Source organism: Myxocyprinus asiaticus, chromosome 39, assembly GCF_019703515.2.
Source record: "Myxocyprinus asiaticus isolate MX2 ecotype Aquarium Trade chromosome 39, UBuf_Myxa_2, whole genome shotgun sequence".
Lineage (NCBI taxonomy): Eukaryota > Metazoa > Chordata > Actinopteri > Cypriniformes > Catostomidae > Myxocyprinus > Myxocyprinus asiaticus.
Window position 1 is genome coordinate 4,431,596 of NC_059382.1, and position 13,368 is coordinate 4,444,963.

General features: G+C 37.3%; 1 protein-coding gene across 3 annotated transcripts in view; it reads right to left on the bottom strand.

Moving 5' to 3' along the window:
• Positions 1–13,368, bottom strand: part of scaf4b (SR-related CTD-associated factor 4b) — a 42,752-nt gene that overhangs the window by 21,748 nt on the left and 7,636 nt on the right. For 2 of the 3 annotated variants that reach the window (XM_051679222.1, XM_051679221.1), the window contains exons 11-16: positions 13,184–13,254; positions 12,864–13,096; positions 12,193–12,293; positions 10,469–10,582; positions 9,910–10,066; positions 9,683–9,777 (exon numbers count right to left, since the gene is read on the bottom strand). In XM_051679222.1, coding sequence (XP_051535182.1) covers positions 9,683–9,777; positions 9,910–10,066; positions 10,469–10,582; positions 12,193–12,293; positions 12,864–13,096; positions 13,184–13,254 — 771 coding nt within the window. Of the gene's footprint in view, positions 1–7,089; positions 9,778–9,909; positions 10,067–10,468; positions 10,583–12,192; positions 12,294–12,863; positions 13,097–13,183; positions 13,255–13,368 lie in introns of those variants that run through there. The other variant, XM_051679223.1, reaches the window with a different exon arrangement.

A 13,368-nucleotide genomic window follows, 5' to 3' on the forward strand; every position in this document is an offset into this window, starting at 1 on the left:
AAGTGCATGTAAACAGGGTCGATGCTGTTATGTCGAGCCCAGTCGGGCAGCCAAAACAGACAATACCATTTGGTGCCACAGAAATTATACACTTTATCTATAAATACGTTTTGACTTTCACATAAAGTTACTTATTAAATTACTTAAGATGTTAAAAATGGAAAAACATGAAACTAAACTACGAGACTAACACAGTAACACAGTCGGTTTCATCACTGTTTGGCTTTCAAGTCAATGGTAACATGAAATGGATCTGAGAGAGGTTTTCAACATAAGCATGGCCTAAAATCAACAACAGTTTGACATACAACTCAAGTAAAAGAAATTTTCACCTTACCAAATCTCAAGTTTCTTCGAGGAAAGAGTTTCCAGCTGCCCAACCAAAACGACTCCAGCAGATTCCGAGTAAGAAGACAGCATTGCCAACAGGTACGATCACCATTTGGTGATGCTCTATCACGAAAGACTCAATCCGCAGGTAAACAAGGCCATCGCTGATGCAAATCATCAGAAGTAATACCCCATCACTTGAAACGTTTGTCACTGATGCTGTTTTGACATTGAGGTGTAGACTCTTCAAATTCAGATTTAAATTTGAGAAGATCGGACTTTCAACACACTGCAACGCATGTATTGCTTTGCCAAGGTCAAAAGACAAATATTCACACATTTCACTTTCACAAAAGTGAAACTTCATTCATCATGGCATCAAGCCATTACCTGTCCGTGCAAGTGTTGTGACTGAATGTCTAGCCACAGTGAAGTTCAGGGCTGGTGACATCATCCGAAAATGAAATGACCGTTTTCCTTTGCAGCTCTGGAGTTCTTCACAGAACTGCAAAGCAGATGGGAGGTCCAAAATCCAGAACATCAAAAATCCAGAACCTCAAACACTCACCTTTGTGAGTTCATTGAAAAAAAAAAATATATTAGCAGAAGCAAATTAAAGGGGTATTCTACAATCTTCTAAACTCAACCTTGTTAACTAAAGTGAAATGACAAATGCGTTGCCATTATTTTGAACAGAGCTCTTTAAAACAAGTGCACATATTTGAACACAAGTTTGATGAATTCATTATGAAATAAGGTTAAGGGCAGAATGAACTTCAGACTTCCAGACACCAAATATTTCTCCTGCTTTGTTGAAAATGATGAACTGTAGAAATTCAGTTCCACATGATCTCTCCTTTGATGGTATCAACTGATCCGTGTCCACCAGGCCACTAAGTTGATAAAATTTTGAATGGCAAAAACACAGAAGGTACTTTTATTCTCAGATCGAAACATAGGTTTATTTTCATTGAACAGCTTGTTTTTAAACTACAAGAACCAAATTGTCTGTAGAAAATATGCATGGGGTGTCACCATTGTCTGGTACATTATTAGTTGCCCTACATTTCTCAGTAGCAAGATGTTAGTGTAACTATGAAATCATGCATCATGTTTGAAATCATATTTTCAGTAGCAAAGGCATTTTATCAGTTTATCGAGATGTGGTGTTTTTCAAACGTTTAATTTTCCCTCATATTTGTTAAAAATTGAATGGCCAAAATTACCTTTCTTCTGGTTAGACTCACGACTAAATAGGCAACTTATGAATGAATCGCTCTTTTGTGACTCATCAGGCAATGCACTCTTACTCCATGAAATGGGCAGAGCGGTTCATGAGTTAACAACTCTGAAAACAGTGACAGAATAATTTGAAGCACAGAGAACAATAAGAGCACTAGAAAAAAAAAGCCTAATTTAGAAAAAAAAAAAAAACCTACTAAATCTATCAATGCATTCTTTTTGCAAGGTCTTCGTTAGGTTCAACACTGAAATGCATGCAAACAGTTTGTGAACGTCTCTTTAGTGCTTCTGTGCTGCGTGATTAAGCACCTCTTAAAAGCAGGCACACACACACAATCACACATTTTCTCTCATAATGTTACTAAATACAATCCATCAAGTTTCAATGTTGTACCCTTTTTAGAGGAGTTTTTCCACAGTGTGTCGAGTGATGGGCAACATTGCGTTTTCAGTCTTATTTGCTTAATCCCTTTCCTCAATTACACACAGAGCGACTCGTAATAAAATACCGGAGTGTCTACTTGCACCCCGGTGTAAATAACATCTTCCAGACAGTGCAGCTATTTGCGCCCCAATAGTCTGGTGGAACCAGAGAAATACACGACAAACTAGACAACAGGTGTTGCTGAAGTGGCGTGGGGTGTAAAGATGATGTGTAGTGTTGACCAGGTCATCCTAGTTCGATTCCGCTTTGTTTTTTGGCAACCATGTTTTTTGGCAGAAACCATAGTTTTAAATGCAATTAACCACGGTGTTACTAAAGTAATATGGTGGTAATACAGCAACCATGGTTAATTTTTTTGGTTACCATCATTTTACTACAAAATACCATGAAACTATAGTTACTGTAGTAAAACAAGTTTTTTTTTTTTTTTATAAAGGAAGGTTAAGGTAAGGTTTAGGGGTAGCTGTAGGGTGTCTGTGGGACTCTAAATAAACACACTGCAGTGATGCCCATTTACTGTATGTTAATATTTAAATATGGGTGCAAATAATATCTGCCACCATTTGCACTAGGGTGCAAATAGCATCTGCCATATAATAATGTAACTCTGTTGATCGTTTTGTTTTATAATAAACACTTATTAGAACGATTTACAAATAACTTTGTTTTCCCTTTACATTTATTAAAGAAATAGTTTGAAGCACTTGGCTTAACTAGTAGCTCCACCCAACAGCCCCTTCACATTGTTGTTTACAATATGCACTCACCGAGCACTTTATTAGCAACACTATGGTCTTCTGCTTTTGTAGCCCATCCACCTCAAGGTTTGACGTGTTGTGCATTCTGAGATGCTATTCTTCTCACCACAATTGTACAGAGTGGTTATCTGAGTTACCGTAGCCTTTGTCAGCTCAAACCAGTCTGGCCGTTCTCTGTTGACCTCTCTCATCAACAAGGAGTTTCCGTCTGCAGAACTGCCGTTCACTGGAGGTTTTTTGTTTTAGGCACCATTCAGAGTAAACTCTAGAGACTGTTGTGCATGAAAATCCCAGGAGATCTAAAGTTACAAAAATACTCAAACCAGCCCGTCTGGCACCAACATTCATGCCACCGTTGAAATCACATTTTTTCCCCCATTCTGATGGTTGATGTGAACATTAACTGAAGCTACTGATCAGTATCTGCATGATTTTATGCATTGCCCTGCTGCCACATGATTGGCTGATTAGATCAATCTCATGAATATGTAGGTGTACAGGTGTTCCTAATTAAAATGCTCAGTGAGTGTATATTTATTTTACTTCATATATGGAACATATGTGGACCACAAATATATGAATTTGTCAGTGGCCTCAGAATTGGTTACGTCTTAGAACTAGCAAAATAGCTTTTAACAAGAGTTACAATTTAATGCTATGAAGGTCATGAATTGTCTGTTCACAATAGGTGCTTTCACACATTCAGCCTTTCTAGACTGGTATATGTCTCATCACTGTCATGACTGCAATGTGGCTCGGAACTGCACCCAAGAGTTTCACCCACTGTTGCACTTGAGTATATGGTTGAGTGACAAAATTATTTGATTTCTGTACATTTAGCAGATTTTCCTATTTAGAAGTCATGTGAACAAGACAGTCAAAATGCTGGAAAACCAGCTCCAGCAATTTAACATAAAAAGTTGTAACATTGCAACAAAGTTGCGTATTGATCTATTGCTTAAAGGTGCAGTATGTAACATTCAGAAACTCTTGTTATTAATGACACCTGTGGCCATTAAGTGAACTGCAGCCAGCTCCCTGTGGCTCGTGCACACACTCCATAGGGAAGAGAGCAAGCGAGCATCAACCAAAACAATGACGTAACGTACAAAGAGGCTGTACGTGGTTCACCGGCATCATGCTGACAGATGAGGTAGCATAATTAAAATTACACAGTTATGATTGTTTTACTACAAACTTTGAGACCAAACTAAAACTACTTACCAGCTAACATAGCATACTGATACACACATACAGCTACATACTACCGAACTATACCAGACAGTTTACTGTTGCACTATTGTATGTTTTATATATCATATGTTGTACTACGAATAATAAACCAGCGTATTTGCTTAAATTTATCCTGTATACCTGACTTTTAGTATAAAGAGAAGATCGTTGAAATATTTTATAGGTAGCTTGCAATTAGTCAGCGTTAGCAGACAAGATCAAGTTAGCTAAAATTACTCAGATCAATCCTTATGGCACTATATTTAACATGCTTTGCAGTTATGTAAGCTTACCTGTCCAATAAGAAGAACGCCAATTCAGGGTCGGTTTTGATCCCCAAAACCGCACGGAGGTCCCTCCAGGAATCAAATGCCCTGCCGATGTTCACTCTAGTTTTCGCTCGACCACGATCACGTTCCCGCATAGCCAGAAGGGGTTCAGTAGATACATTTTGTTTTGTTTTTTTGGCTTATTCGGAGTTTGTGTAGGAGTCGGTGTTGTGCTGGCAGCCGGACATTTGCTGGATTCCATCTCTAAGATAACGTTACCTAGTGTTGCAGTTTGTTGTCGCTGTTGAATAGCGGAAGCACTGAGGCAAGGCTCTCTGGAGCGCACATAAACGTCTCATCCTTTGGATTTTCCCGGAAAAAACAAACCCGCTCCCTTCGCATGAAACTCAGTCTACAGGCTTTAATAGGCAACCTAGGAAGTCAGGGAAGGGCTCATTTTTTAAGTTACGTTACAAGCTGTTCACACATTGACAAAAAAAGGCGAATATTATATGAAAATTGTTACATATTGCACCTTTAAGATCAACCGTTTGAGCAAGTACGAGGAAAGGACACTCTGACGTAACAAGTCAGCTGTCAATCAGAAATATCTGAAGAAGCTGATGCAATTATTAGCTTGTGACACAGGGTGACTATCTATGGTTATGTAGAAAAAGAACTGTTCTCCATCCGACCAGTGCATTTCCGGCAAATTATGGCATTTTGGTGCGGATATGTGAATGCTAGAAATATGGATAAAAGACAGAAAGCTGTTGGATGTGTGAATAGCAGATTTACATTTACAAAAAAGAAAATCTGCCAATTTGACTGCTATGTAACAGGTTTTGTGTGAGAAAGTGGCTAATAAATACAAAATTCAAACAAAGAGTTTTCAACCCCAATTTCTAAAATGAAATGCATTACAATTACTTTGATATGCTCAAGATGACTGCCAATGATTTATTCTCCTTACATTTCCGGAACCCACCTGTTTCTTGCTTTACGTTTTCCCCGCAACTGTTCTTCAAGGGAAGCTGCCGAATAAAGAGTCATCTTCTGCCATCAGTCTAAATCAGCCCGTGATGCACAGAAACTCTGGTTTTCCTCTAAAGTACCTCCTAAAACCCTGGCTCTTGGCCACCACTATGATTTTGTGTTTTTAACTTCAGTGTTTTAGAGAGCGGTGTTTCTCATCTGGTGGGTCGCGACCCAAAAATGTTTCGCAGGTCTGTTCGGATTTGTTCACGGACATCATGGAAAGAACAATGCCAGAGTTCTTTCTCCATTTATATTTTTCCAAGGCCCAAGACAAATGTCGGGCCGCCAAGGCAAATTTAATGATATTCATTTAGCATTCATCGCTTTATTTGCGCTAAATATGCTTCTCATCTGAAAACAAAATGCAGTTGAAACCTGGTTTTTGTGCGAGTGGCGCAAGCCATCACAGAACCAACTGCGCCAATGGGCTTCCCTTGATATCGCGCCACAGACCACAACATTGATGTGACCCATTTGAATTCCTGTAAAAAACATTCTAGTTTAAAACGCAATGGAGTAGAGATCTGCATTTCATGGAACTCCCACAAAACCCGATTAGATTTCTCACACAGCGGGATTAAATTTCCGAGTTGATTGCGAGATCAGATGGTACTTCCAATGAGTGGTGTGCGGCAGCGGATGGTCTGAAAAATCTGATGTGGAAAATTTTTTGTTATTAATTTATGAATACAAAATATATATATATATATATATATATATATATATATTTTTTTTTTTTTTTTAATTTACAACTAAATTATTTTTGATAATAAATAAATTACAACATAATGTACACAAAACACATGCATCAAATTAATATTTAGAGCAGGCTATTCAGGAAGTCAAAGGGGCTTTAGAAGAATGACAAAGAGCTAAGCATGGGCATCAAAGGATGTGAAACTCGGACAGAAAAACTTTCAATTATGCGTTAAGAAATCAACCTCAGGCAAGTGAAATGGGCATCAGGTCACATATCATCTGATAATAGCAATAACAGAAAAATAAAAAGTTATTTGTGTACACTTGTATGGCTTTTGCTCTTTGTGGAAAACACATGCAGGGTTGCGGGAATTGGAGAGTTTGGGAGGAAAATCACTGCAGGCAGAGAGCGAGTGAACATTTAAATTTCAGTCAGATTGTTTGGGTCCCACGCAGACCTCTACAATGAACAGCTAGACAGTCTTGCCATTATAAACTGAACTGATGAGGACAAGAAAAACAACACTGTGCATGCGCCAAAATAAAGGTTTTTCAAATACATCATCACCTTAATAAAATGTATCACAATTTAACAATATTAGCATGTAACTGTGGTATTTTGAAAAAATGTGAAATCTATTGGACCTCATTTTTACTACAACTATGACAGTTGTAGTTAAAGCTTCTAAAAGTGTTTAGGCTACTATTTTTTCCATAACAAAATACTATATTATTATAATTTTTTTCTATTTTTAGAAAGACTACCAATATTGACCTAACCACCGTAATGAGGATCCAACCATGGTCTTACCTGTGCTTACATGGCATTGCACTGTAAATATAAATGGCAATTTCAAGAAGTCTGGACCTCCGAGACTTATGAACAAATAATGAAGGAAGTTTTCCTCCTGTGTAATATATGTTCTGTTTCAATGTTGTTGTATATTTGTAAATAAACTGGAAAATAAATATAATATGCTCATATAAATAAACAGGCTCATCAACTTTTAAAAGGGGGGGGGGGGGGGAGAAAACTTCCTGTATCTTTTGATATCAACAACAAAAATTATGTCACTTGATACATGCACTTTTATTTGAGAACCATGAGCAAAACTATTCAAGATAAAAGAAAACGCCATCCAGGATACATCTTTTTTTCTTCTAGTTTCTAGATTACATTTTTTATCGTGTTGGGTCGCCACTTGATACCCAATGTAAAATCTGGGTCCCACAGAAAAAAAACAAAAACGTTGAGAACCACTGTTGAAGTGGATGTGCATGTACGTGAGACACCTGAGAGTGTCATTTAAGATGTGTCCTTTATGCACAAAACAGCAAAAGACCTGTAGTCAATGTTTGTTTGTTCTTGCTGAGCAAAACCTATTTCTATTGGCAAACCCTTTAGCTACCCAAAGTAGAAAAACCCCATGTACCAGAATTGTGTTCACAGTGCCATTCTTTTCCAGAAAAAGTAAAAACCTAAAATCTTTCCAGTTGCACATTTTAATAGTACTCAAAGAAAGGGAGTCTATCTATTTTACACACTAACTGAATTTATTTTAATAATAGTTATATAGTAAATACTAGGACTGTCCCAATACCATTTTTTTTTTAGAATGAGTACTAGTACCAATACTTAATTTTTGGTACTCACCGATACCTGTTTTTTTGTTTTTTTTTTCTGAATTCCATGTCAACAGTTTATTTAAATCTCCTCATCAAAATGGTGTTTGAATAAATTAATTAAATCTTTAATCAAATGAAAATAATAATTAATAACAATTAATTTTCAACATAATATTGTATTATTTCTGATAAAATTAAGTGCTTACATACAGTACCTCAAAGTACAATCCAAAATACAGCTTTGGAGTTATATTTTGTCAAATAAAGTGCTGCATAACAGAGCATCACAGATGTTAGATACTGCTTATGTATAATACAATTAATACTGATCTATTATTATTATTTTGTAGTAGTAGTAGTAGTAGTAGTATTACAGTGAATATTACAACTTAACAGTAGTGATATATTTCTGTCATACTTTTTTCCTATAAATTTAGCTTTTATTTTGATGGAGCTTTTATTTTGACGGAGCTTTTATTTTGAAGTGTTTGTGTTGTTTTGACCAAGGAAGGAAGCTTCCCACTCTGGAAAAGCAGGTCGCAACATGATTATTAAACCGCAAAAGGCTGCTATTTAATTAAATACGTATGTACTCTGAATGTGCCTTGCGCTACAATGTGAATTTGCACTCCGTTTACTGTCATCTGCTACAGACCATGCGATGCTCATGACGGTGTTTTCCCTGTATAAGGCCTTGGAGCCTTAAAAAGTATGAGCTGCTGGCGTGAGCACAACACCGTCTTCACACATTCACAAGCGCTCACATTTGAATTACATGCAAACTATATATTTATCTCATTAAATCGCAGCTTTTGCGGTTAAATAATCGTACTAGGACATATTGTGATTTTAATCTGTGGGTTTCAAACTTTATATAAACATTCTGAATGTAAATACTGAGGCTAACCGTTATTTAATATTGGTCAGATATCTAGAGGCTATGTTTGGTCTTGTATTCTCGAGATGTCAAGTTAACTTTCATTACATCGAGAAAAACAAGCCACGACCTTGAGAATACAACACATGGCCTTGTTGGGCTTCCATATGTTCAAATTATTTGTACATTATTTTGTAATGCCGGTATGAACTTTAAATGGATGTACAACTGTATTACTCCAGAACGCAGTTCTTTTCTCTCAAATTAATTGGTGCTTAGTATTACCACGTCTTCTCACAGCTTCAGTTTCATCCAGAAGATTAAAAAGACATGAGGATGGACTCCAGTTGAAAGTATGATCATTCATTAAGACAGGGGTTTCCAATCCTGCTCCTGGAGGGCCACTGTCCTGCAGAGTTTAACTCCAACCTTGTTCAACACACCTGCCTGGAAGTTTCTAGTAATCCTAAAGACCTGATTAGCTGGTTTAGGTGTGTTTAATTGGGGTTGGAGCTAAACTCTGCAGGACAGTGGCTCTCCAGGAGCAGGATTGGGCACCCCTGCATTAAGCTCTCATTCAAGAAATCAATTTTTTAACCTGCCTTCCACTCAAAAATAAATTTAGTCTGCAACTCTAAAGTAATAATTGTTTTTTTGATCTCTAGTGAAGTCATCTGGTCCAGACATTAAGCAGCAAACAGAGTATCAACACATTTGTAATCCATATCTTCCATCAAAAAAATTCAATACAGAAAAGCATCAGTTTTTGATTCTACAGCTCCTACGGCAGAAAAAGTTAACAGTGTGTGCAAAATGTGCATCAACATGGACTGGCTACATTCGCATGCATGCAAAACCTGGTCTACAGAACAGTGGGACACTGACAATATTGTGACAAAAACTGTCACTGAGAGTGACGCCACTAAAACACGTAAAGAAAACTAGACAGTCATGACACTAACTTTGCTTTATTTTGTGCTCTGTGGTTCTTCGTTTGCCAGAAATGATGGCAACCATGCACCATGAAATGCTCAGAGCACAGGAAAGAACACATAAACACTGTTTGCCTCACAAATGCCAAAGACATGACAACACAAGAGCAGAAAATCTGAACCAGACACTCAATACCTTTGAGGGGTTCCAAAAGAAACCGCTCATATTTTACCTGTGGTACCGCTGGGAGTGCAGCTCCATCTCCCTGTCTTCCTTCAGGTCCTCCTGTGACTGGCACAACTGGATTAGTCAGAACAACATTCCACTCTAAAGATGGAAGATTGATTTGAACAGTGATGTTACTTAATAATTACAGTACATTGTCACAAACTGTTGAGTTTTATGTTCATTACACAATCAGGAAGATAAAGTTTTCACATATAAAGGCGGGACAGTTACCTGATTTGAGTGTTTCAGCGTCGAACATGCCGCCTCCTCGAAGACTCTGGATTTCATCGGGTTTCACTTTATCCCAGGGGATGTAAGTGACGCCGCGCTCCACATCCCAAAACTTCTTAAACTCCGTCTTTATGCCCTTATTTAACGCCCAAGCGATCTGATCAAGGACAAGTTAAACAACAGCCCAGTTGTAAAGATTCAAAACTGGCATGGGTGCTAAAGCTCAAGCAAACGCAACATCTGGGACAAAACAATTCTTTAAATAAATGCAAGTAATCCAAAAATAACAAGTAACACATAATGACTATTGCATGAATGGATCTGTTTTAAGACCAACGGGCCAACGTCAAGTGTATTCATGTGAATAAAATAATGAAAATGTAGTAAACTAGTAAACAGTTTAGTGGTCATCACACAAAAATATCGGACTGCAGAATTCCAAGACTGACCAATCAAAATAAAGTATTCCATACAAGCGAGTAAAAAGCAATAACTCTTATCAGGTATCTCAATCAAAGAACACCGTCACTCAACAGGAAGAAAAGGTTTGTTGTGGCACCTTAATAGCTTTCTGGTTGACTTTGGCAGCCCCTCTGCTAAGTTTGCTTAGGGCCATGTTAGCGTCCTGTCTGTGTACCATAACAATGTATGCACAACCTCTGGGAGGAATCATCTACAGAGAAACAAACATGTTAAAAAAATTCAGTTTAACTGACAGGTTAGCTTTTTTAGTAAAACATCCAATCTACACAGTCAAAATCAGCAGCTGAAAATAGTAGTGACATCCAGTGGACACTAGCTGTGAAAAAGCAGCAAGTACATCCGTGCAGAACATAGAAATTATTTGACATTTGAGTATTCCTTTAAGACAAATTCCATTGCAGAACAGATGCTAATATTACCTGCTGAAACTTGGGGAAAATTCAAGTGTGTAACTTTTTCAGTGTTTCAATACTTCCTTCTATCACAGCTTAATATACAGAGACAACCATAAGTCATTCATTCATAAGTGAATTTCCTCAAAGTCTCTGCAGTCCAACCCGACACAACAACATTGACTCGAATAATGGCGTAAGTTGGGGGCGAGGCTATCTGTTCGATCAACAGCAGACAAGACGTTTTTGGAAGGCTGTTCGAAAACAATGTTTATTTTTTACATTCTGTTTGGTGGCGCAAAAATTACACACTTCAGCTTTAACCCTTATGTTGTGTTCTGGTCATTTTGACAGATGACTTGGTATCTGAAAACACAAAAACAATCTGGACCATTTTTTTGGTTTTATTTGACTTTGTTACACTTGTTTGTTTCCCGGTCAAAAATGACCGGCCGTTGGAAATGAATGGATTAGACTACAAAATACAGAAATATTAAGTGTTCAGGAGCGCCCCAATCCTTTAGATGAGCACTTTTTTTTTTTCTGCAGGGAGTGCCCCTCACTGGCCTGGTATAAGCTCAGTTCAGTTATTCCTTCTATCAATAAAAATATATATATTTTTAAATATATTCTAAAAAGGAGTACAAACCTGGTCATAACGACTAAAAAAAGTAGTGCATAAAATATCCAGTACAAAATATTGTGATAATATATGCAATATGAGAAACTTATAAACAATCTTAGTGGGCCGGTCATTTTTGGCCGGGAACACAAAATGAACAAAACAAGGGTTAAATTGAGTTTTTCAAAACAAGCTTTAACTGCCTTATATATTGATCATACATCCTACACTGTTGTGTGGCAATGCTTTTGAGGATTCTCGAAGGAACTTATACACAGGTGCAAATGTACAATTGTGCTCAAAAGTTTGCATATCCTGGCAGAAATGGTGAAATTTTGGCATTGATTTTGAAAATATGACTGACCATGCAAAAAAAAAAAAAAAACTGTCTTTTATTTAAGGATAGTGATCATATGAAGCCATTTATTATCACATAGTTGTTTGGCTCCTTTTTAAATCATAATGGTAACAGAAAATTCAGGGATCTCTTGATACCAAGCCAAGGTCAGGTAGACCAAGAAAGATTTCAGCCACAACTGCCAGAAGAATTGTTCAGGATACAAAGAAAAACCCACAGGTAACCTCAGGAGAAATACAGGCTGCTCTGGAAAAAGACGGTGTGGTTGTTTCATATGATCACTATCCTTAAATAAAAGACAGTTTTTTTGCATGATCAGTCATATTTTCAAAATCAATGCCAAAATTTCACAATTTCTGCCAGGGTATGCAAACTTTTGAGCACAACTGTATATAATATTAGCAAGGACAAACATGATCTATACGTACATTGATGGACTCGATCTGTCCAAACTCCTCCATCAGACTCATGATGTCCTGCTTTTGAGTCTTTTTGTCCAGCTGTCCAATCCATAATGTAGTACTGCAAACTAAAAAAAAAAAAAAAAAACACAATAAGAGCATGTGAAACAGAGGTGGGGTAAGGGGAGACTGATATTTCAAAGTATTGCGATATTTTACCTCACAATCGCATTAATATTTTTGAGAAAAACAGACTGACTATTACTCAGAGCAAGTGTGTGAGAGAAGGTAAACGCACATTTAATTAATTCTATTTAACCAAATTCAAACTCGGAACTCGTTACAAATATAACTGCGCAAAGAAATGAAATCAAAGATGAAGATGAATTAAAAATTAGTAAAAGATTGCAAACCACGATTTTGAATAACTATACATAAAGAATTGCATTATTATCATATAGTGACCTACAGTATAATATCGTACTGCAAGGTCCCTATTGAATCCCACCTTAATATGAAAACAAACAATACAACCAGTAGACGGTTAACCTTTAAAATGAGTGCTAAGTAGCTTGACATGCTTAGAGAAACTTCATTCAATGTATGGAACCATCTATAATTCTTACATGTTTTATTTTATGTTTTGAAGAATTGTAGTAAGACTTGAGGAAAAACTATATGATATTTAATGTTCTCACCACTCAGAGTTTCCTTCTTGATGGATGGAAGTCCTTTCTGTCTGCGCTCTCGATCTTTCTCTCTCTCCTTCTCTCGCTCTTTCTCCCTCTCTCTCCTCTCCTCCGATCGCGCACGCGGGGAATGTTTTTGCCTCTCTCTGGATCGGGACCGTGTGCGACGATGTCTCAAGTGTCGGGAGCGTGACCCTGACCGTGATCTTTGTGAACGTGATGACAATCCTCTCTGTGCAGACCTGAAGATGCATGGCATTCAAAAAAGTAAATCAAATGAAAATCTTGCCTTCGGGAACCTTAAATTCAAGCACACCCTTGAGACATACCTGGATCTTGATCGTTTGTGTCTTCCAACTCTCCCGTCCTGCACTGAGCGATCTGTCTCAGCATCTGAACCCTGAAATGATGATTCAAAGACAAATGTGCTCTGATAGTCTGACTTTAATGCAATTAACTTTTTCTACACAAAAAAACATGCAAAAACGGCATTCTTAAAGGGGTCATATTATAC